We start from the raw sequence: 22,856 nt of genomic DNA on the forward strand, positions 1-22,856 counted from the left end.
GGGTGCCAGACCGTGTCGAAGGCACGTGATATGTCGAGGGAGACAGCTCTAATTTCCTGTTTGGCATTGAGGACCTCCATCCATTGTTGAGACAGCAGAAGCAGCATGTCCAGAGTAGAGTGACCTGGTCTGAAACCAAATTGATGATCAGAGATCAAGCCATTGGAGAAGAGGAAAGATTTCATATCCGAAGCAATGATGGATTCCATGACTTTGCTGATAATTGGGAGAAGGCTGATTGGTCTGTAGTTGCTAGGATCTGTTTTTGCACCTTTTTTGTGCAAAGCGGTGATGTTGGCTGATTTCCAAGCAGATGGCAGTTGACCTTGAGCAAAAGAGAGGGTGAAGAGAACAGAGAGAGGGTGAGATAGAGCAGCAGAGCAGGATTTTAGGACCCGTGGGCTGATGCCGTCGGGTCCAGTTGCAGAATCAGAGTCGAGGGTTGACAGAAACTTTTCCACCTTGTCAGGAGGAAAGGACACGGAGTCCAGGAGCAGCAGGGTACGACTGGGTATGGTGGGTACAGAGAGGGATGGGTTTGGGACACAAGATTTAGAAGCAAACACAGAGTTGAGGCATTCAGCTTTTTCACGTGCGGAGTCAGCTGTGTAGCCGTTTGAGGTAAGGGAGGGGATGGAGGGGGAACAAACACCAGAAACGGATTTGACCAGACGCCACCAGGATTTGGAAGAGGGAGACAGATAAGAGAGTTCGGTCTTGAGAATGGAGAGATATTGTTTCCTGGCTCTCCTGAGGGTGGACACACACTTGTTTCGGGCTTTGTGAAAGGAAATGAGATTTCCTTCCGTTGGATTTGCTTTCCAGGAGACGAAGGCAAGTTGTTTCTGGGCAACAGCCTCACCACAAGATTCCGTGTACCATGGACGGGAGGAAGGGTATGACAACTGAAGACGAGATGGGATAAATCTGTGCATGAGAGAGAGCAATTTACTTTGGAAGAATTCCCAGGATGAGTTGATGTCAGAGGTGGTAGAGATGGGAGACCAGTCCAGATGATTGATGGCTGCTTGAAGACCGTGCCAGTTGGCCTGAGTGAAATGCCAGACTCGTCGACGCTGAGCAGGCTCCCTGAGGATGGTCAGAGAGATGTCCACTTTAACAAGGACATGATCAGATGATCCGATCGGAGCAGAAGAAGAGCAGCAGACATTTTCAGGGAAGTTAGTCATAACCAAGTCCAGAAGAGAAGATGTTCCGTTGACTGAGATCCGGGTCGGGAAATTGACAGATTGTGTCAGTCCCAGTGAGTCGCAGAAGTCCTTTGCTGAAGAGCCATGGCTGGTGAGAGAGGTACCCACACCCAGCCAACTGGCATGGTGACAATTGAAATCACCACATATGAGGAAGAGAGAGTTGGGATGAGTAGATAGAAGTTGGTCCATATCATCAGACAGCGAGATGTAGATGGAGTCATCACTGTTTGGTGGACGGTACAACACACATATGAACAAGAGGTGGGAGCGAAGGGGAAGCCGTAGCCAGAGGTATTCCTGGGGGTGAGGTGGAGAGAGTGCAGTGCAGGGCGAGTGAGGAAGAGAGTTTTTGATAAAGATAGCAACCCCGCCTCCAGGACGAGGCTCAGGTCTATCATACCGGAGGAGGGAGTAGCCCGGGAGAGATACTATGGAATCAGAGACATCATAAAGGAGGAAAGTTTCTGTTAAGCAGATCACGTCTGGTTTGACAGAAGCAACCTGTATGGAGAGATCAGTTAAGTTTGAACGAAGGCCCCGGATATTTGAGGTCCATACCGTTAATGAAGAGGAAGGGGGAGCATCAGATACAGAACAGGGGGGAGGAGGGGTAGGGTAAGATGTGGAAGAGGTGGAAGAGATAGGGAGAGCTGTTGAAGGTGTGTCAGAGATTTCAGAATAGCTCGGAGAAAGGGAAGGATGGGGCGGACAAAAGGTTTGATGGTGATTGGGTGAGCCACAATGAGGTGTTATTTGAGGAGGGGGAAGAGCGAGGCAGAAGGTTGGGGGAGATGGAGGTGAGAGTTTGAAGGGGGAAGAAGCGGGGAGGACGCTTTGAGGAGGGGGAGTGAGAGGGGGGAAATTGAGAAGCAATGAGGGTGGGGAGATTTGAAGGGGAGGGGTGAGGGGGGAGTTTGGGAGGGAAGGGACAAGGGGAGGGATTTGAAAGGGATGGGATATGGGGGAGATTTGGAGGGGAGGGGTGAGGCAGGAGTCTAGGAGGGGAGGGGCGAGGGGGCGTCTTGGCGGGGAGGGGTGAGGGGGTAGTTTAGGAGGGAGGGGGCAAGGGGGGAGATTTGAAAGGGATGGGTGATGGGGAAGATTTGGAGGGGAGGGGTGATGGGGAAGATTTGGAGGGGAGGGGTTATGGGGAAGATTTGGAGGGGAGGGGTGAGATTGGATTTTTGAAAGTGTACGATTTATGGGAAACGAACATTTATTGCAAAATGAGTTTCTTGTGACCTTCGAGTTAAAAATACGTTTAAGAACGCTGGATGGAGGATGGAGTGCAGGAGAGTTTAGGGAATGTAGAAAAAAGGCACTATAGGAGATGGATATTTTTTTTGGGATGAATTGATTTGGTGAGCAAGTCGAAAGCAGCCTTTTAAAGAAGAAGAAGAAAAAGGTGTTGTAAAATATGACGGAATACATAACTTGAGGGGAAAGTGTAAACATTGAAGGTTAATGAGTGAAAACTATCTGGGGAAATGGGGGAGAAACACGTGGTCGAAGAACGAACGAACGAATAAGAATGAATAAACGAATGAGAACAGAGAAGGAAATGTTTTTTTTTTTTTTTTTTTTTTTTTGTTTTTTTTTTGAGTTGAGATTTACACAAGGAAGTGGGCTATGGGTGGAAAGCCTGGGAATTCAGAGAACGAAAGTTATTGGATCACAAACGACGGACCGCTGAGAGAAAAACAAAGCCTCAAGGTTGTACAGTGCACACTGTACAAGGCCTCAAGACACGACACGGCAAACAGACGATCAATTTATGAAAGATAAACACCGAGAAACAACCAAAGTTGCACACAATAACTTCACACACCGAAAGATAAATACAGTTTCGACAAAATACAATTGTGAACAGACTTAACTTCGAAAAACGTGGAGACCGTGTGGAGCTTCGAAAATCCCTCCCACCGTCTCCGAGAATCTCGCGAGATCGCGAGAATCATCTGTCGGGAAGTTGAGGCTCAACCGAAGGTGGACCTTGCAACATGACAATGACCCTACACATACCAGTAAATTCACCAAGGAATGGCTGAAAAGAAAGAAATGGAGGGTTCTGGAATGGCCAAGTCAAAGCCTGGATCTAAATCCCATCGAGATGTTGTGGGGGGATTTGAAACGAGCTGTGCATGCAAGAAACCCCTCAAACATCGCACAGCTTAAAGAATTCTGCGTAGAGGAGTGGAAAAAAATTCTCCCAGTCGATGTCAGAGACTGGTAGACAGTTGTAAGAAACGCCTACTTGAGGTTGTTTCTGCCAAAGGGGGCAATACCACCTATTAGAGCCAAGGGTGTACTTACTTTTTCCACATGCGAAATTTGCATTTATGTTTATTTAAATTATACAATGGACTACAAAATGTAAATGTTTCATGATATTTGTTATATTTTATCACCTTTATCTATCAATATTGTTGAAATGAAGATCAAATAGCTGTATGTTGAAATATGTTGAAAAAGTCAAAACATGACATGGGGTGTACTTACTTTTTCACGTGACTGTAGCTGCCGAGGAAGTATCCCAATCGATTGTCACAAGTATGGACACTTGTATTCCCTCACTTGTCTATCAAGAGAAGGTTTATCCTCATCCATGGTTCACTCTGGCTTATGCATCAGCAATTGCTCATCACAACCACTATTCCCAGCAGTACCATGTGCAAGGGTCTCTGGAGTCCAAGTGTCTGTTAAAGCTAGGAACCTCTGTAAATGAGTTCTTGAGGATCCTCAGCAGCAATATGCAGATTCTGTAGCTGATTATATTGCCACAAGCGGCCTGGCTCTTGGGACTTTTGACGGATTGCCAACTGTGTAATGAACCACCATACAGCATCTCTCCCTCCTCTTTCATGGACCTGAGGTTGTTACTTCACCTCTGGATAAGGCTAACCCCTTTGATGATCGCTTTGCTTCTAATTCTATACTTAATGATCAGGTTCTTCCTGATGTTCCATGTCGTACAGGTTCTGATATTCCTGTTACCTTTATCACTTCTAACAAGGTCGCCAGAATTATTCGCACATGGCTAGTCCAGATTCCTCAAAAGTGGCTAGTCCAGATGGAATCCCCATGATTGTACTGAAAACCTGGTGGCCTGAACTGCCATCAGTTATTTTTAAGCAATACTACTTGTTCTTGTCTGATTCGGTTTGCTCATTAATTACTGTTCATTTCAATAGGGTATTGAATCTCAAGGGTGAAGCTCGATTAGTTGCTTGGAATATCTCGAAGGCCTCAGACAAGACGTGCAGATCTGCTATAAAGTGGACCTCTGACAAGGGTCTGCTACACAAGCTTCAGTCATATCACAGAATAGAGGCATTCCTACACGAGGCGCCACAGATCACACTTCGACGAATGTTTAAAATTGACTATGATTTGCAGGGTGGAAGGCGATGATGTAAACCATTCTGGAAGCCAACAACGAAGTAAGCTGATGATGATCAGCAGCACCTCGGGAATTGCACCCAGAACCAGCCTCCTTGACCGTCCGTCTCTCCTCTTGCTCTGGTCTTCGTTCTCTTCCTTCTCTCCTTCCTTCTCTCCTCTTCTCTCCTTTTGCTCAGGAGCTCTGGTGTTCATCCTCTCAGCTCCCCTTCATCCTTCTCTTTCTCTGGGAGTTCTGGTGTCTCCATTCTCTCCTTTATCTCTGAGGTACCTTCTGCCATTCTGCTTCCTCTTGGGTGACTCCCACCTGCTTGCAGAAGTTGTCTCGCCTCCCTCCTCTAAGCCTAGCTATGCAAATCTATGCTTATTTCCCCCTTATATTTTGAAAATGATAAATGTGCATAAGTGGTCACAATCTGAATACCAAACAGCGCTGGCATTTGTGTTGAAAATTCATCATTTAACTCATCACTGATACTACATGTAGTGTACCTAGTGTAGGCTATCTGGGTTGTCCTGGAATTAAACTTAAAAGTGAAGTATCATATCTTAATACATATCTCACCTTGAGCATCAGATTTCTTGGCATAGTTTTTTTTGCTTTCCTCCTGACTTTACTGAAACCACAGAAGTGTTTGTAACACTTGTAATGGAAGCTTTCTTGTCATTGTCGGTGGAGCGTTGATATACGATTGTGTATTGTCAAAATCGAAATGGAGATCGGATGAGGTGTCCACAACAACTTTGCTTTCTCTGCAGTCATACTCCTTCCAATCAGTCACAAAACTGACAAATCAAAGCCGTTGATTTGTTGATAAACCGAATATGAAATTACACTTTGTTGAAGAAACAATGTGCATAACTCGGAATTTTGACGAAAACTCGGTAGTCTTCATATCCACGTTAACAGACGTGGGCGCTGCCATATTGCTTTCATCAATGGTCATGCCCAATATAATGCATCTTGTGATTGGTCAATCGTTCAAATTTGCTGATGTTATACTGAAATGTTCTATAATTATTTTGCTGAACTGCTAAATGTGTTACACAAATTAGTCACACGTTCACTAACATTTCAAAATGGTTTTTTATTTATTTATTTTTTTTGCATACAAGATCGAGGCTCGTATAAGAGCTAACATCAATCACCAAAAAACAACAACAAAAGGACACACAAAACATACAAAAAAGGGAGCAGGAGACAAGATGGGGAGAGAGAGGGAAGCACACAAGTACAACAGCAGAGAACAGGGACAACGGAAGATCTGTGGGAGGGAGAGGGCTTGGGGGGAGGAGGCAGGCGAAGGCGGGGGGGTGGGGGGGGGGGAGTATCAAACACATGGATACTGCTGGAGGTTGAAGAGAAGGAGATAAAGGGGGTGGGTGAGGAGAGAAGGAAATATTTTTTTGTTTGTTTGTTTTTTGTATTTTGTATATGGAACGTTAAACAAAGGATAGATGTTCGGGGAAGTTTGGGGGAGAAAAGGAAATCTAAGAAATAAGCAATACAGCAAATGTAAGAACTTAAATACACAGAACACCGACTGGGTGAGGGAGGCCTGAAGTTACCAGGCCGCACACGCGGTGCGAGCCGAAAACGATTTAATTATACACAAGTTTGCGAATTGCAAACCAAGTTTAACTCGAAAACACACAGAACACATACACAATGAAATGACGAGCGGCAATTTGACAAAGACACAAATTGGAAAAATACTTAAAACTTTGAAGCCGTGCAGACGTCGAAGTCACTTCCTTGCTCGAGGGACTGGAAACGGAAGTCAAGCTGCGATTTAGCTGCGATTATATCAATTTTTTGATTTATGAACAATATTTTGCCTTGGGGATAAAGATTTTGGAATAGGTGTAATATGTTATCACTATTGTGAAGGATTCATGTTATCCCCAGCTCTGTAGCACAGATGAAGAGGCCAGGTCCTGACGTATTGTGACCTATGAATATCTTAACCAGATTGGTTTATTGTTCTCCATGAAGTAAAGGTGAAAGGTGAAACAAATAGGCTCTTAAATTTCGTGATTATTTTGACATAATTACCTCCGCCACCGAGGGTAGATGGAGGTTGTTTTCAACCGAGATTCCGCCACCGAGATTACCTCCTGTCTGTCTGTTTGTTACTTGGCAAAAAAACATTTTTTTTGACAAGTATGTTCATCACTCTGGTTTGTTTGTGTGTGTTTGTTTGTCTGTCCGTTCACTTATACTTGCATGAATATACATGAATGAATGAATGATCGTTTTAAGGCCATTTTCCCCGCTAGAGCGGGGGATAGCCTTGCGGGTCCCATGACAATCATGGTTCCCTGTTTGAGGCAATGTTTTTATGGCCGGATGCCCTCCCTGACGCCAACCCTCAGTCGCCTCTTACGATGCGCAGGGATACGGTGCACCTATTCTAAACCGGGGTACACAGGTCACAATCTTAAACTGATCTTCACGAAACTTCACCAAATTGTAGAGTTCGTGGTTCGACAGAGTCCCCTTTGTCCAGCGTTTTGAAAACAGAACAAACAAATAAACAAACAAAAAAAAAATTCTATATTAATTCTTTCTCTCCTCCCGGACATGTGCTTGTTCGCTCTCCTCCTCGTCTCGACTTGTGCCCCGCCCCCTATATCTCGTTTTTCTTCCACCTCTGCTCCTGCTTTCTCAAATCCACGTTCTCACTTAGAGACTTTTCCCAGATTGTTTTTCATGGTTTTATTTAAATATTATTTCAATGTGTTTAAACCGCAGCCGTGATGCTGATGCTGACCCCGCCCCCCCCCCCCCCCCTAAAAGAGGGTTTACCGTGGGAGTTGTTGTATGCAGATGATCTGGTGTTGATTGCGGAAAGTATGGATGGACTGAAGGAAAAGATGAACAAGTGGAAGGAATGTATGGAGACAAAAGGACTGAAGTTGAATATCGGAAAGACGACGGTGATGGCAAGTGGTAAAGCATGTGGTGAGGTGGAAAGAACTGGGAAGTGGCCCTGTGCTGTGTGTAGGAAGGGTGTCGGAGTGAACTCCATTCGATGTACAATGTGCGCTGAGTGGGCTCATCAAAAATGTAGTGGTCTGAGAGGGTCATTAACCAGTGTGGCAGCTACATTCAAATGTAAGGTGTGCACAGAGGGAGCTGCAGATGGAGGAAATGTTGAGTTGGATCTTGGAGACGGCGTGAAGCTGGAAGGTGTGAAAACATTTTGCTACCTCGGAGACATGCTGAATGGAGAAGGTGGATCAGACTCGGCAACGGTTGCTGGAGTGAGATGTGCATGGAAGAAGTTTCTGGAACTGAGTGGTGTGCTGATGATGAGGGGAGTGTCGTTGAAGCTGAAGGGAAAGGTGTATGCTGCATGTGTGAGAAGTGTTATGATTTATGGGAGTGAGACATGGGTAATGAACGTAGAGCAGCAACGAAGGTTGGAAAGGGTGGAAATGCGAATGGTTCGACGGATGTGCGGAGTATCGTTGAGAGAGAGGAAGACAAATGCTGAATTGTGAAAGATTATGGGAATAGAGCCTGTGATTGATGCTGTGAAGAGGAACAGGTTGAGATGGTTTGGTCATGTGTTGAGGAAGGATGAAAGTGACTGGTTGAGAAGAGTGATGGAAATGAATGTAGAAGGAAGTAGAGGATGGGGAAGACCGAGAAAGACTTGGCTAAAGATGGTGGAAGAAGAAATGCGGGCAAGGGGGTTAACAAGGAGATGCAGAAAATAGGGCAAAATGGAGAAGATTGTCATGGGGACCGCAAGGCTAACCCCCACTCTATTAGGGAAAATGGCCTTTAAAATGCATGTTGTTGTTGTTGGTGTTGTTGTGGTCCGACAGAATTCGATTTTTTTTGAGGTCAAAATGTCAACATGGGCCAAAGATCAACGACTTCTTTCAAATTTCTAAAATCCTCCATTTTCATCCGATTGACTTGAAATTTGAATGGGATTTACATATCAGTAAACTGAATTCAAACACAAACTATTTTTGAGTCAACATAGGTCACAAGGTCAACAACCTTTGCAAATAGCTAGAAATCCTCAATTTTCATCCGATTGACTTGAAATTCGAATGGGATTTACATATCAGTAAACTGAATTCAAACACAAACTATTTTTGAGTCAACATAGGTCACAAGGTCAACAACCTTTGCAAATTGCTAGAAATCCTCAATTTTCATCCGATTGACTTGAAATTCGAATGGGATTTACATATCAGTAAACTGAATTCAAACACAAACTATTTTTGAGTCAACATAGGTCACAAGGTCAACAACTTTTGCAAATTGCTAAAATACTCACTTTTCATCCGATTGACTTGAAATTTGGAGAGGATTTGCATATCTGGTCACTGAATTCAACCACCAGTTATTTGTGACGTCAAAGGATGCTCTACTGAGTGCCATTCTACTTTGTTCTCTTTTGCCACATGTCGCTCTATGCGTGATTTTTCATCTGTCTTTCTGTTTGTGAACAAGATATCTCAAAACGTTGTGGACGGATTCGGACAAAATTTGTTGGACTGGTTAGGTGTGTGACAAGTAATATTTGATTAAATTTTGGTGAAGATTCGAATCCGGATCTGAATCAGAAAATTTTAGTGATTCTTCACTATTGAGTGATGGGGCTAAAACCGATATATAGCACGATATCTCAAAACGTTATGGACGGATTTGGACGAAACTTGGTGGAGTTGTAGGTTGTGTGACAAGAACAATAATTAGATTTTGGTTCAGATTCGGATGCAGATCTGGCCAATCAGTGGGATACAAAATGTAAACTGTTCAGCCTGGCCGTGGTATGCTCCACGGCCGAGTGTCGTTTTAGTTTATACTGTAGACATTACATATTGATTCTATTTCTCTCTCTCCCTCTCCGTCTCTCTCACTCTCTTTCTCCCTCCTCTCGCTACTTCCCATGCCCTCCCTCTCTCTGTCTTACTCGCAGCTTTATTTATTTATTTGTAACTTTTCATTCCCACAAATTAATGATACTTTATTTTGTAATAACTACAACAACACTCTCAGACTGAAAAAAGTCATCTAGTCCATTGAGCCTCATGTTGTTACACTAAACCGAAACTGATGTGTGCACAAACAAGTTATCTTTTTTTAGTCACGGACACAGATGGGTACATTAGGCTCCAATCAACAACAGCACATAACTCGCTTCAAATGAATTACTTACAAAAAAGTGACTCATTTGGCAAATATCAAACTAATGCATCAAATTCACCAGTGAAATATAGGATAAAATGTATTTCCAAAGTGAAAATTGTGGGCTGATATTTTTGCCACTAATAGTTAAATCAGGAAATGTGGCCATGCCCATTAAGCTTTTCGAGTCATTTGCGTAAAAAAGGACTCTAGTCACACGCATGGCTATCTCGGCACAATTCTGCAAGCTTTGATTGCCTGTGAAATGGACACATCAAAAACAATTCTCTAAAGTGCCAAGGAAAGTGGCACACCATTATTTCACAGTTTTCGCATGAGAAATAATTCTGTATATTATGTCTATTTAAAGTTTAAACACGATGAAATTTTAATGTTTATCCATTCTGTTTCATGATGAAAGTTCCTTCGATAATGTAGGCAAAAGGCGAAATTGTCTTGCAAAGCAGTGAGATTGCAGCATCCGTTGAAGCAAGCATCGACAACCTCCACGTTTCATGAAACAATAAACACTCACATGAAACAAGTCGTTCAAAGAAACATCTTCAGCTTCTGACAGCCTCTACATCCTCAAAACGTTCCTCACTCCACATTTTTTTTTTTCTGCATACAAGATCGAGGCTTGTGAAAGAGCGAACATTAATCACACAAAAAGGCAACCGACACATAAAACACAAAATAAGGGGAGCGGAACACAAGATGGGGAGAGAGGGGGAAGGACACAAACACAACATTTGAGAGCAAGGACATCGAGAGAAATGTGGGAGGGGGAGGGCTTGGGGGGAGGTGGGAGAGGTATAAAACACATCAACACTGCAAGGACTTCCAGGAAAGAAGTTGGAATTTCAAAAAAAGTGTATCTGGGGTGAATTAGCGGGGGTAGAAAAAATCAAGGTTTTGGATGGGGGAAGATGAGAGATGGTGGTGAACAGCTGTTTTAAAGACCTGGAGGGAGGAGTGGGATTGAAGGGAGTGGGGGAGTTTGTTCCAGAGGCAGGAGAAAAGGGGAATGAAAGAGTGAAGATGAGCAGAGAGCCTAGATTTTGGCAGTTCAACCATAAGAGGGTTGCTGGCAGATCTTGTGCGACCTGTAGGAATATTAGGGGGACAGAGCACAGAGAGAGCTGGGGGAGCAAGGCCGGAGAGGAGTCGGTAGAAGACAGAAAGACCACCAACCTGCCTGCGGTGAGTGAGTGAAAGGCCCTCGGAGTTAGATTCATCGCAGGAGATTCCAATGATTCTGAAAGCTTTGGTTACAGCAGCGTGAAGCCGAGCTAGGTGTGAGGCAGGAGCACCGTCCCAGAGGGGGGAACAGTATTCCATTGAGCTGTGGATGAAAGCCTTGTATGTGGTGAGGAGCTCAGGTGTGCCAAGGAAGGACTTCACACGACGGAGGATGCCTAGTCGGTCACTGGCTTTGGAGGCCAGCTTGGAAATGTGGTTATCCCAAGAAAGATCATGGCAGATAGTGAGACCCAAAAGCTTGAGCGACAGAACTTCTTGGAGAGGATTGTTGAGAAAGTAGATCGGAGGGTTTTCCAGTCGGTCTTTTCGGAGAGACATCGTAAGAGTGTGAGACTTGTCAGGATTGAAAGACATGTTCCACTTGTTTGACCAGTCTGTGATTTTGTCCAGGTCTGCAGAGAGTGAGGAGGCTGCAGACTGCCGATCTGAGGGATGAGGAATGGAGCGGCAGATAGTGGAGTCATCAGCAAAGAGAATGAATGAATGAATGATCGTTTTAAGGCCATTTTCCCCGCTAGAGCGGGGGTTAGCCTTACGGGCCCCATGACAATCATGGTTCCCTGTTTGAGGCAATGTTTTTATGGCCGATGCCCTTCCTGACGTCAACCCTTGGTCACGCTCTTATGATGCGCAGGGATACGGTGTACCTATTCTAAATCGGGGTACACACCGTGATCAGCCATCCCAGCAAGCTGGTACTCAATTTGCCGACTTCGGAGGGATGACAGGCTGAGTCAACCCCCCTGGCGTTAATTCAGCGATCGACCGGGATTCGAACCCAGGATCCTAGAATCCCAAGCCGGCACCCTAACCACTAAGCCAACACCAGGCTATCAGGCTTTGCTCATCAGCAAAGAGATAGAGAGGATTTTCCAGAGAGTCGGAGAGATCATTGATGAAGACCAGAAATAGCACAGGGCCCAGAACACTACTTTGGGGAACTCCAGCCAGAACAGGAAGGGGAGATGAGAGAAATCTATTCATGGCCACACATTGCCTACATGAATAAATCTTTGAGACCCTGAATACTGGCGCATCAGAAAGTTTACGCAAATATGATGGATTGGATCAAACACTCACATCCCACTTTTCAATGTTTGTTTTTTTTACCCTAAGCCTTGGAAACAACAACTTTCATTTTGAAAATTTACCAAAATAAGTTGTTAGCGACATCTATCCACTCCAATTTAAAGAGAGGCTCGGCGCATGCACACCAATGGTTTTCCCAAAATCCATTGTGACAAAATGGCTGTCAATGACGTGTAGTTTCGCCAACGTGCAGTGATTGAATTCCTTGTGAAGGAGAGCAACTCTACAGCAGATATATACAACCGATTGAGTCATGTGTACGGAGATGCCTGCATGTGCGCTAGCAGTGAAACACTTCAAAGATGGACACACGGACATCTCCGATCGGCCACACCTTTGTGGGCCGAGAAGCATCATGACTGAATGCAATGAGCAGAAAGTTGATGTGCTCATCAGTTAGGACCAAAGGGTGATGGTTATAGGGATATCGCAGCGCAGCTTGGCATAGGACACCATGCCATACAGGAGATAATAGCAACCTTCGGATATCTGAAAGTTGGTCCCATTGGATTCCCCATTTGCTTAGGGAGAAACACACAAACACATGCGTAGATGTGTCAAACAACATGGTGCTGAGGGCAGTGACTCCCTGGTCTGTATCGTGACTGGTGATGAAAGCTGGTTCTACCATTTCAACCCAGAACCCCTAGCAGCAAAAGATGGAATGACATCACTCCACATCTAGAAAAAAGAAGGCCAAAAGAGTACCCTCCTCCGGCAAAGGTATGGGAACCATCTTCTGGGATGCCGACAGATGCATACTGGTTGATTAATTATACCTACCCAAAGGGGAAACCATCCATGAGGCTCGCAACGTTCAGACGCTCAATAAACTAAAACGTGCACTTCAGGAAAGCAATCATGAAAAAAAGCTGTCATCTTTCGACATGACAACGCTTGGCCTCACACTGTGCATCTGACATTGGAGGAAATCTCAACACATGACGGGGAAGTGCTCCCCCACACCCTGAACAGTATGGACCTGGCCCTCTCAAGACAACCATCTGTCCAGATATCCATGTGTAGCTGATTGAGAAGTGTTGGATTGGACTTCGCCTGCAGTAGGATCTTTAAGCTCGTGCACCTTTGGCAGAAATGCATGGATCGCTCTGGAGATTTTGGAGAAAAATAATGTGGTATGTCGATCTACTATTGACAGCATCATTTTTCTTACATGTACCTTTGTTTTACTGCACAATAAACGTTCTCATGACTTTCGGCATGGTCCTCGTATAATGGAGCTAGTGTTTGCATGTATACTTCTTCGTCTTCTCCTTCTCCTCCCTTTGTAAGTGATGAGGTCCAATGGCACAAAGCTTCTGCTCTGCTTTGACCACGATGCTCCTCCACTCCCCCTGTCGTCAGCTAACTCTCTCCACTCTCCAATCACTCCCACCTTACTGAAATCCCTCTTCACACAATCCTCCAATCTCAACCGCAGTCTTCCTCTTTTCCTCCTACCTTGTACCCTCAACCTATGCACTCTCTTTGCCATTCTCTCTTCCCCCATCCACACCAAGTGCCCAGCCCATCTCACCAATCTCCCCGTCAAGCTTATCTGCACACCAATCTCCCCCCTCAGTTCATCTATTCTCATTCTATCCACCCTCTTAATTCCAACGATCCTCCTGACCCAGTTGTTCTCACAAACCTGCAGCCTCTGTTGTTGTCTCTCTGTCAGTGCCGCCATTTCCAGACCATAATGGTAGGCCGATGTTACACTCGACATCAGAACCTTTCCTTTCAATTTCCTTGATATCTTCCTGTCTGCCACTACCTCCACCCTCATCCACGCATTCACACTCATCTGAATCCTCCTCCGCACATCTGCCTCTGTAACCCGGGTTATTCGTTTCTTTTTGGAAGAAATCGAAACAGCTGTCTCCTGCCTATACACCACCAAAATAAAGGTATGTGTCAGAAGAACCCTTAGGGTGGGTACTCTGCTAATGCGGTATGTTTAATGTACTCTGGTATGTACTCTGCTAATGTTATATGAAGCATGTTTTTGCTTCATGTACGTAACCCAGATTATTTTTAGTTTTCGGGAGCGATCAAGGTAGCAGTCTGTTACCTATATACTGCACAAATAAAGAAATGTGTCAGAAGAATGTGTTGCACGTTTGGAACAAGATCACCCTTAAGGCAGGTACCCTGCAAGTAATAATAGTAATAATAATCATAATCATCAATGTATCATTCTCTTTGCAACATGTTAGTGCTACCAAAGCAGTCTCTGGGCAAAGGTTATGTTGGGTGGTTTGCTGTTGCTTTCCCAGCAGTCAGTGGTGGCATGAATTTGGAATTTGTTCAGTATGTCAGCACCAACTTCCCTTTTCTTGGTGAAAGACACCAAGGGATCTTTGTCATCCACCAATGACAACTGCTGACAGACTGGTCCTCAGGCCCAATGGAAGGACGTCACACACATATCGATGCACAGACTAGACCAAGGCTAGACAGCTCAAAGATGAGTGCGCATATCTCTAAGCTTTCCCGCCAGCCATGGTTTCCAATCGAGACGGAATTATGGCACATCCACATTCGCATCTGCATAACTTCCAGTAATCACGTCTTGCTGTCAATATTCGCAAAAGGTCAGTGCCTTTTATTAGAACACCTCTTGCTATGGAAAATAGTTCCACGAAACTTTTTTTTCACCCAACCCTTCCAAATCGGGACGCATCAATTTTTAAGATTATTTATAACTTCATTGAGCCTGATTATCACTGTTATAATAGTACAGGTGCTCTTCATTGTTCAGCACAGCTGCTCATCAGGTTCACTATGTTTTTTCGTTCAAAATTTTTGGAGATTAGCAAAACTATACATTTTTGGAATATTCAGAGCATGAGGATTCCAAAAATTAATGTTGGCATTTGCGTAGACACCTTTGCGAAAATGACACTCAGGACAGTGATGAAGATCTGTAAAAGCATATTCCTGAACGGTGTAGACCTAGTAGATCCTGTGTATAGGACTTATAGTTCAATCTGATACCAACAAGGCTGCTTTCTTGCTTTATAAACCCATACCTACAACTTCAAAGGACTTGCAATATCATGTATTATGTAATACAGTTATATCACAAATATAAAGACGATGGTTTTCAATTACCTTTGTTTGTTGCTTTTCTATAATCCTGAGCACTATTTTGAGGCCTTTATTGGATTCCTTGACCCAGAAAACATAGGATTAGCATATTTAATTAAGTCTCTAGGTTGACTAGAAGCCGAGATCGCGCAAAATATGTATTTTATGGCGGCCATTTTCAAAATCCAAAATGGCGGCCATGCAGGTGTCTACGCAAATGTAAACATTAATTTTTGGATTCCTCATGCTCTGAATATTCCAAAAATGTATAGTTTTGCTAATCTCCAAAAATTTTGAACGAAATTATATTTGTTAACATAGTGAACTTGACTATGCCATGGAAATGGAAATTAAAACAATTTCTTACATCAACTTTTCAATGTAGACACCATTGCACAGTAAATTATGGTTGGTTACTCATTCGGATTCGTCATACATATTCATATCCATTTCTCATTCAAAATGTCATATTCGTAGGTTTTGGTAAAGGCAGGAATTGTAATATTGGCTGTTATCTGCTTGCAGCAGAATCTATTGAGCTGCAGGAGGGCAAATTGCCCTGCATGAATAACATAGTCCTGGTTATCCTTCAAGGAACTATGTTGCTTTCTATTGCTTCCTAAAAACAGCATCGAATTGGCACCTGTGCCGCACACTTCACAGTACTGTCCGTTGTGACAATTATAGTATTGCATTTCATTTCCAAGAAACTGTTAGATTTTTGGGTAGGTAGTAATTCTTTCTTTTCGGGTAGCTCGTAATGTCAAATAGGGTAGGTAGTAAGTCGCACTGCTGAAAACACAAAATAATGAGGCAAATTAAATGTTAGGCAATAGCATACTGTGAACTACAGTACAGGATATCTATCTGTTTCCAGGTTCAGTAAAATCAGACTAGCATAGTAGCATAGCGAGATGAGAAAAGAGCCAGAAGTAAAGGCTACATTATGGTCATCCCATCTCATCTTCAATTATCCTACTCTTCTTCCTGCCCATTGTACACTGAATCCTGTGGTGAGACAGTTGCTCTGAATCAACTTGCCTTCTCTTCCTGAAAGGCAAAACTGACCGAAGGCAACCTCAGTGCATTCCAATGAGTCCGCAACAAGTGTGTGTCCACTCTCAGGGGAGCCAGAAAACAACATCTGTTCAACGTCAAGAATGACCTTTCAAACTTGCCTCCTTCCTCTAAAACCTGGTGGCACCTTGTCTGTCTCTGGAGTTTTTGTCCGAGAAGGTCCAGAAAGGACTCCAGACCTTGTCCGAGAGGGTCTGTCTCTGGAGTATGCTTCCTTACTTTACTTCAAAATAGCACCACAGCCGACTCCGCTCGTGAGAAGGCTGAATGCATAAATTCTGTTTGCTTCCAAATAATGTCACCCCCAACCCTTCGTTCTCAGTACCCATCCTTCCCTGCCACACCCAATTGATCCTGGACTCGGTGTCTTTTGCATCTAAGAAGGTGGAGAAGGTTAATTCAACACTCGCCTCAGACTCTGCTACTAGGCCAGACGGCATCAGCTCACGTGTCCTAAAAACCTGCGATGTTGCTCTTCCACATCCCCTCTCTGCCCCTTTTTACCCTGTCATTTGCCCTAAGTCATCTTCCTTCTGCTTGGAAATCTGCCAACATCACTGCATTATATAAAATGCAAAAGCTGATTCCCTTAAGGGGCAAACCACATTTCAAAGTTGGCCTCCAAAGACATCCGCCGACTGGGCATCCTCTGTCGTACAACGTCCTTCCTTGGCACACCTGAACTCCTCACCACCTACAAGGCCTTCATCCACAGCTTTACGAGGTACTGCTCTCCTCTCTGGGCTGGCTTCCCTGCCTCACATGTTGCTCAGCTTGATGCAGTGGAAACCAAGGCCTGTAAGGTTATTGGAATCTCCCGTCATGAAGCTGAGTCGATGGGCCTGCCACTTTCCCATCACAGACAGGTCTGTGGTCTTCTATCGTCTCCTTTCTGGTTTTGCAACATCTGCTCTTTCCATGCGTTCTGCAGGGCACACACAGTCCACCATAAACCCCCTTATGGTGAAACTACCTAAATCCAGGATCACTGCTCATCTCCACTCATTTGTTCCTCTTTTTTCCCCATCTGTGGAACCAACTTCCAAGTCTTCCTTCCCGAGAGTTTTCTTCTGTATCCATTTTGTCCACCCCATGCATCCTCTCCTGTCCTCCATTCCTCCCCACACTCATTGTTTGTCCAAGTATGCCTCTATCTTGGCCTGCAATTCTGCTATTGGTGGTTCCCTTTCTCTCGCTCTCTCTCTCTACTGTTGCATCCTGATCCGTTCAGTGTACTCGTATGAGCTCTTCCATGAGCCTCGACTATGTATAGCAAAAAACTTTTTTTTAAAGGCCATCCCACAGAGGGGGTTTAAGGCCGATGTTGACATGGATGCAGCAGATCGATGTAAATGACATTTTCCCAAAGTAGTCATGAGGCTCCACTTGTTTAGGCCTACATGAAATGTGTAAGTGATAAATTTTGGAATGGGGATGAATGCAAATTAAGTAATGGATGTGTTGTTATTGTTAATAATATGGGATTCCGAAAGATAAGTAGACAACTCCAACTTTACCTCAGTCTTTCCAATCATGTTTAATCAAATGGAAAACCAAATACTGCATTGGAGACATCAGAAGGAACCCGAAGAAGTAAAGAGCAAATATGAAGTCATCAGGAGGAACCTGGAAAGGATTGGGGTTTTGTCTGCTACTCCAGAACCCTCAAACCCATCCAGGTACAGCCATGTGAACCATACAGAAAATTTTCTGCAATAATTAACTTCTCCATTGACATATAAATAAATAAAGAGTTGGAGAGATAAAAGAAAATAAAAAGCAAGAATTAGAATGAACAAAGAGAAATGTGAAAAAGTAGAAAGAAGAGTAAAAGGGACAAAGATCATAGATATCCGGAAGAACCCGGAAAGATGGATTTCAGCAGTTACTCCCCAGACTCAAACGCAGCAACATGTACAAGATACCAGAGGTTAGAATATCTGATAAGTGTCATTCTTATGAGAGGAACGTTGACACTGCCCGCTGTTCTACTCTTCCATGAGCCTCGATACATGAATGCAAACTAAAGAGGAAAGTACATTGATGTCCCTGAAGTTGGTGTCTGGACAAGCAATACACTGGGTGGTTTGCCGTTCCCTTCGCAGCAGAAGTCCAAGACAAATTTGGCTCACAACAACCAAATAATGTTTTCAAAAGACACACTTCGCGCATGATGTTTGAAGCATTCATAATGTTTATGGAAAGCAGGTAACAAGCTCCTCACCACATACAAGGCTTTCATCCGCAGCTCAATGGAATACTGTTCTCCCCTCTGGGCTGGTGCTCCTGCCTAACACCTAGCTCGTCTTCACGCTGTTGAAACCAAAGCTTTCAGAATCAATGGAATCTCCCGCGATGAAGCTAACTCTGAGGGCCTTTCACTCACTCACCGCAGGCAGGTTGGTGGTCTTTTTGTCTTCTTACCGACTCCTTTCCGGCCTTGCTCCTCCGGCTCTCTCTGTGCTCTGTCCCCTAAATTTTCCTACATGTCGCACAAGATCTGCCAGCAACCCTCTTATGTTTAAACTGCCAAAATCAAGACTCTCTGCTCACCTTCACTCCTTCATTCCTCTTTTCTCCTGCCTCTGGAACAAACTCCCTCACTCTCTTCAATCCCACTCCTCCCTCCAGGTCTTTAAAACGGCTGTTCACCACCATCTCTTATCTTCCCCCATCCAAAATCTTGATCTTTTCTACCCCTGTTAATTCACCCCAGATACACTTTTCTGAAATACCAACTTCTTTCCTGGAAGTTCTAGCAGTGTCCATGTGTTTTATACCTCTCCCACCCCCCAACCCCCTTCCCACGCCTCCTCCCCCCAAGCCCTCTCCCTCCCACAGATTTCCCGATGTCCCTGCTCTCAAATGTTGTACTTGTGTGCTCCCTCTCTCTCCCCATCTTGTCTCCCACTCCCTTTATTTCATCTTATGTGTTCGTTTTTTTTTTTTTTTTTTTGTCATTAATGTTAGCTCTTACACGAGCCTCGATCTTGTATACAAAAAAAAAAAAAAACTGGAACCATAACCTTCCATTGCTGGAGGAGGCATGTCTGTCAAGGTCTTATTCATCTATATGTGGTCAGACCCATGACTTATAAAAACCCTTTACTTGTATAAGACAACTACACATCCTCTCATGGAGTATTGTTGCCACATTTGGGCTGGAGCACCACCCTGCCACTTATCTTTACTTGATAGACTCCAGAAACGCATAGCCAACTTCCGTTGGTGCGGAGATGGGTTCAACTCTTCAACCGCTCTCTCACCATAGGTCAGTCAGTAGCCACTCTTGGTTTGTTCTACTCCATGGCTCTCTCACCATGGAGTATTGTTGCCACATTTGGGCTGGAGCACCACCCTGCCACTTATCTTTACTCGATAGACTCCAGAAACGCATTGTCAACTTCCGTTGGTGCGGAGATGGGTTCAACTCTTCAACCGCTCTCTCACCATAGGTCAGTCAGTAGCCACTCTTGGTTTGTTCTACAGATATTTTCATGGCAAATGTTCTGTTGGACTTTCTAACTTGGTTCCTCTGATATGAGTGTCTGGACGCAAGACTCGGTTTGCCGTCTCCGCTCACCCATACACCATAGCTGATTCAAAGTGCAGAACGAAAGGTTATGCAGATAGTTTTCTCACACTTGCCGTCTCGCTCTGCAATTCACCACCTGTAACATGTTTCCCATTAAACCCCCAGTCTTCTCAGCTTTAAGAGGAAATTCCTACTTCCTACATCTTTGAGCATCAACTTCCTACATGTCTTGGACGTGTTCTCGTTATTTTTTTTTCTTTCTTTATTTTTATTTTGTGTTGCTTTATCCTTATTTTTTTCTAAACTTCCCTTAGCCCCTTACCTGGAGTGGCTTTATGCCTTGTTTGGGGCGATTACCATTAAAAACCCCAATATGAAACCACCAGAAGGTAAACTAACAAGCCTTAAAATTATTTGCGGACTATTTTGTTACTTCCAAAGCTATACATTGCCCCCCATTCTTCCCTACCTGCTCTGCAAACATAGTTGTGAGCAAAGATTGTTATGAAGTGATGGAATACAGGAAACATGTTTCCATATTGCAGGTATTTTTAGCTTGTTGTCAAATTGGCTTTCTTTATGCTGTATTTGTTTCCTGTGCCGCAGCCGGCCTGTCCAACAGCAACAGAGTAAATATTGTTGCAGCTGTGATCAAGTGTCCATCTTTGTAGAATCATTATGATGTTCTTTTACAATGCTCGAAGTGCTTGCCTCAGCCGCCAATCTATGACCACTCCCTCACACCTTTCACCCTTTTCTCTTCGGGCTAGCAAATGAACCTAACCATAATGGGAAGGCTTCACTACCCTCGCCTGAGGAGAGGATATTGCATTTGAGTTTGTTTGTTTGTCCGCACAGAATAAATATTATATTCTCTGCAACTGTTGGTCCGATTGACGGGAAATTTTCACCATAGGTGCAACTCCACCTGTAGAATTTTTTAATAATTATGACGTCATAGGTCACGTGGTTCGGCCGCCATCTTGGAAAAACCAAAAACCTTTGCACCTCTATATCTCCGAAAGCGCTGAATAGAAAAAATTGCGACATGGCTCATTGTAAAGAACTCTCCATGGGGAATAAAATATGTTAATGATGATGTCATAGGTGCTTCCATTATGACGTCATAATTCGACAAGTACAAAACATCATCCGATCAAGATGAAATTTCTTGAGCATAATCTAGGGATAAATTGGTGGAGAAAAAATAATGATGACGTCATCGGTCACGTGGTTCGGCCGCCATATTTGTTTTAACACAAAAGCCTTAAAAACCACTGAAAACATATGGGGAGGGTCTGCAATCTCTGATTGCTCTTTCTTGTTTATTCTGTTTTGTAGAGTCAAGCCGAGGCGCATTACAAAGGCAGTAAGCATGCCAAGAAGCTTAAGGCACTGGAGGGACTGAAGGCAAAGGACGGAACGGAAACCACCATCACCACTATCACAACGACTGCGGCAACGACTGCTCATCACGAAGCCACTTCCAATGCTTTTGGTGCCTCCGCCAACTCCACATCTCCTCACGACCCAGGACAAGGATCAGAGATATCAGGTTAAAGATTTTTGCATGTCCGCTGAAATTCCTCAACTTGAATGACATTTTCTCACCACTTGGTCATTGCTTTTCAAAAATATTTGGTTCAGATTCCACAGCCTTATTTTGAGAATTAGATGTCTTTTTTATACTAGTGTGCATGATGAAAGCACTTAATTGATGGCACCAGCTGCAATTTGAGAAGAGTGCAAAGGTCAGAAGGGAAACAAAGAGAAAATTGCGACAAAAACAAGGCAATGAGGTGGATAGAGATAAAATGTTTTAAATTAGGATTGAGGGAGTAGAGTGTCCCAACAAATATTTGTCCACAGAATTTCAAACAAATGATTCAATAACCTGAAATACCATGGCAGGTTATATTTATTTATTTATTTTAATATTCTTTTGATGATGTTGTAGCTGCGGTTAAAGACACTTGGCTTGCAATGCACGAAAAGCTCAGTATTTCTGGCTTTAAAAAGTAACATTTACTTGAATGAATTCGTGTGAACGTGTGAATTCCTTTGATCGACTTACAAGCAAGCTCTATTTGCAGCACATTCAATGCGACAGGTGATGGAATCCCAGTGGATTCTAGCTAAGTCAGTTAAAATTGCTGTCCTATTATGTGGGACTATGAATCTTGGATCATGTTTTCCTTATAGGAATGGCCATCAGTTTGATTGTAATTTTGGTATATTTTGGAAAATAATTACTTCTGTATTTCTCAATATTGGCATGTCTCACATGTCTCACACGCATGATACAATCTTGTCTCACATGACTTTTTCTTCCATACAATACAAGCAAAGAGCTAATAGAATGGTAAAAAAAATCCATTGTATTCTTGTATTGAGCTTCCAGCAAGAAAATTAATGAAATGGGGAGGTTTACTCTCTCACTTATTTTTGAAATGCAATAATCAATCATGACAAAACATTAAACGATTTCTCATTAGCATTGTTATACAACTTATATACATACATACACTTTGTGTGTGTGTGTGTGTATATATATATTGTTACGGACACGACTTGTTAAGATGTTATGCTGGGCCGAGCGGAATGGCCGCCGTGTTCGCACAAGTTACCCGATTATACTCGAACGTTGGCCGAATCGCGCTACGCTAGATCAATGAAGGAAAGGACACAACGGCTGGGTTAAATGACACGACACCAGGGGTACAGTTCTCAAGACCTCCGGAGGAGATTATAATATGGGTTTGCAGAATGTTTAGATTACACGCACAAGAGGTACAGCACAGAAAGGTGGGCACTTAGACACGGTCTTATCTTATACCCGACAGACCACAGACAAACGGGACAAGACTGACTCACACAGGGATTGATGGCAAGGAAGGGCAGAATCGATGGCTCAAGGTGCACCTTGGCTCAGGGGCAGAATCGACTCGGTCCGGTCCAAAGATGCGGGTAGGTATCGTCTCGCTGGAGGTGGCGTCCGTTCTTTGTCCAAGCTGAGGCGCATCTGACGTCA

The 22,856-nt window shown here is 43.8% G+C and overlaps 1 protein-coding gene across 4 annotated transcripts in view; it reads left to right on the forward strand.

The window, feature by feature from the left end:
- LOC137434300 (zinc finger protein 385B-like) overlaps window positions 1-22,856 on the forward strand; it is a 267,168-nt gene that overhangs the window by 209,805 nt on the left and 34,507 nt on the right. For all 4 annotated transcript variants that reach the window (XR_010985839.2, XR_010985838.2, XM_068127187.2 and 1 more), the window contains exon 5: window positions 21,167-21,380. Coding sequence is in view for 2 of the 4 variants with exons in the window: in XM_068127187.2 (XP_067983288.2) it covers window positions 21,167-21,380 (214 nt within the window). In the remaining 2 variants the exon portion in view is untranslated. The remainder of the gene's footprint in view (window positions 1-21,166; window positions 21,381-22,856) is intronic.

This window comes from Myxine glutinosa, chromosome 10 (assembly GCF_964187855.1).
Source record: "Myxine glutinosa chromosome 10, kmMyxGlut1.1, whole genome shotgun sequence".
NCBI lineage: Eukaryota > Metazoa > Chordata > Myxini > Myxiniformes > Myxinidae > Myxine > Myxine glutinosa.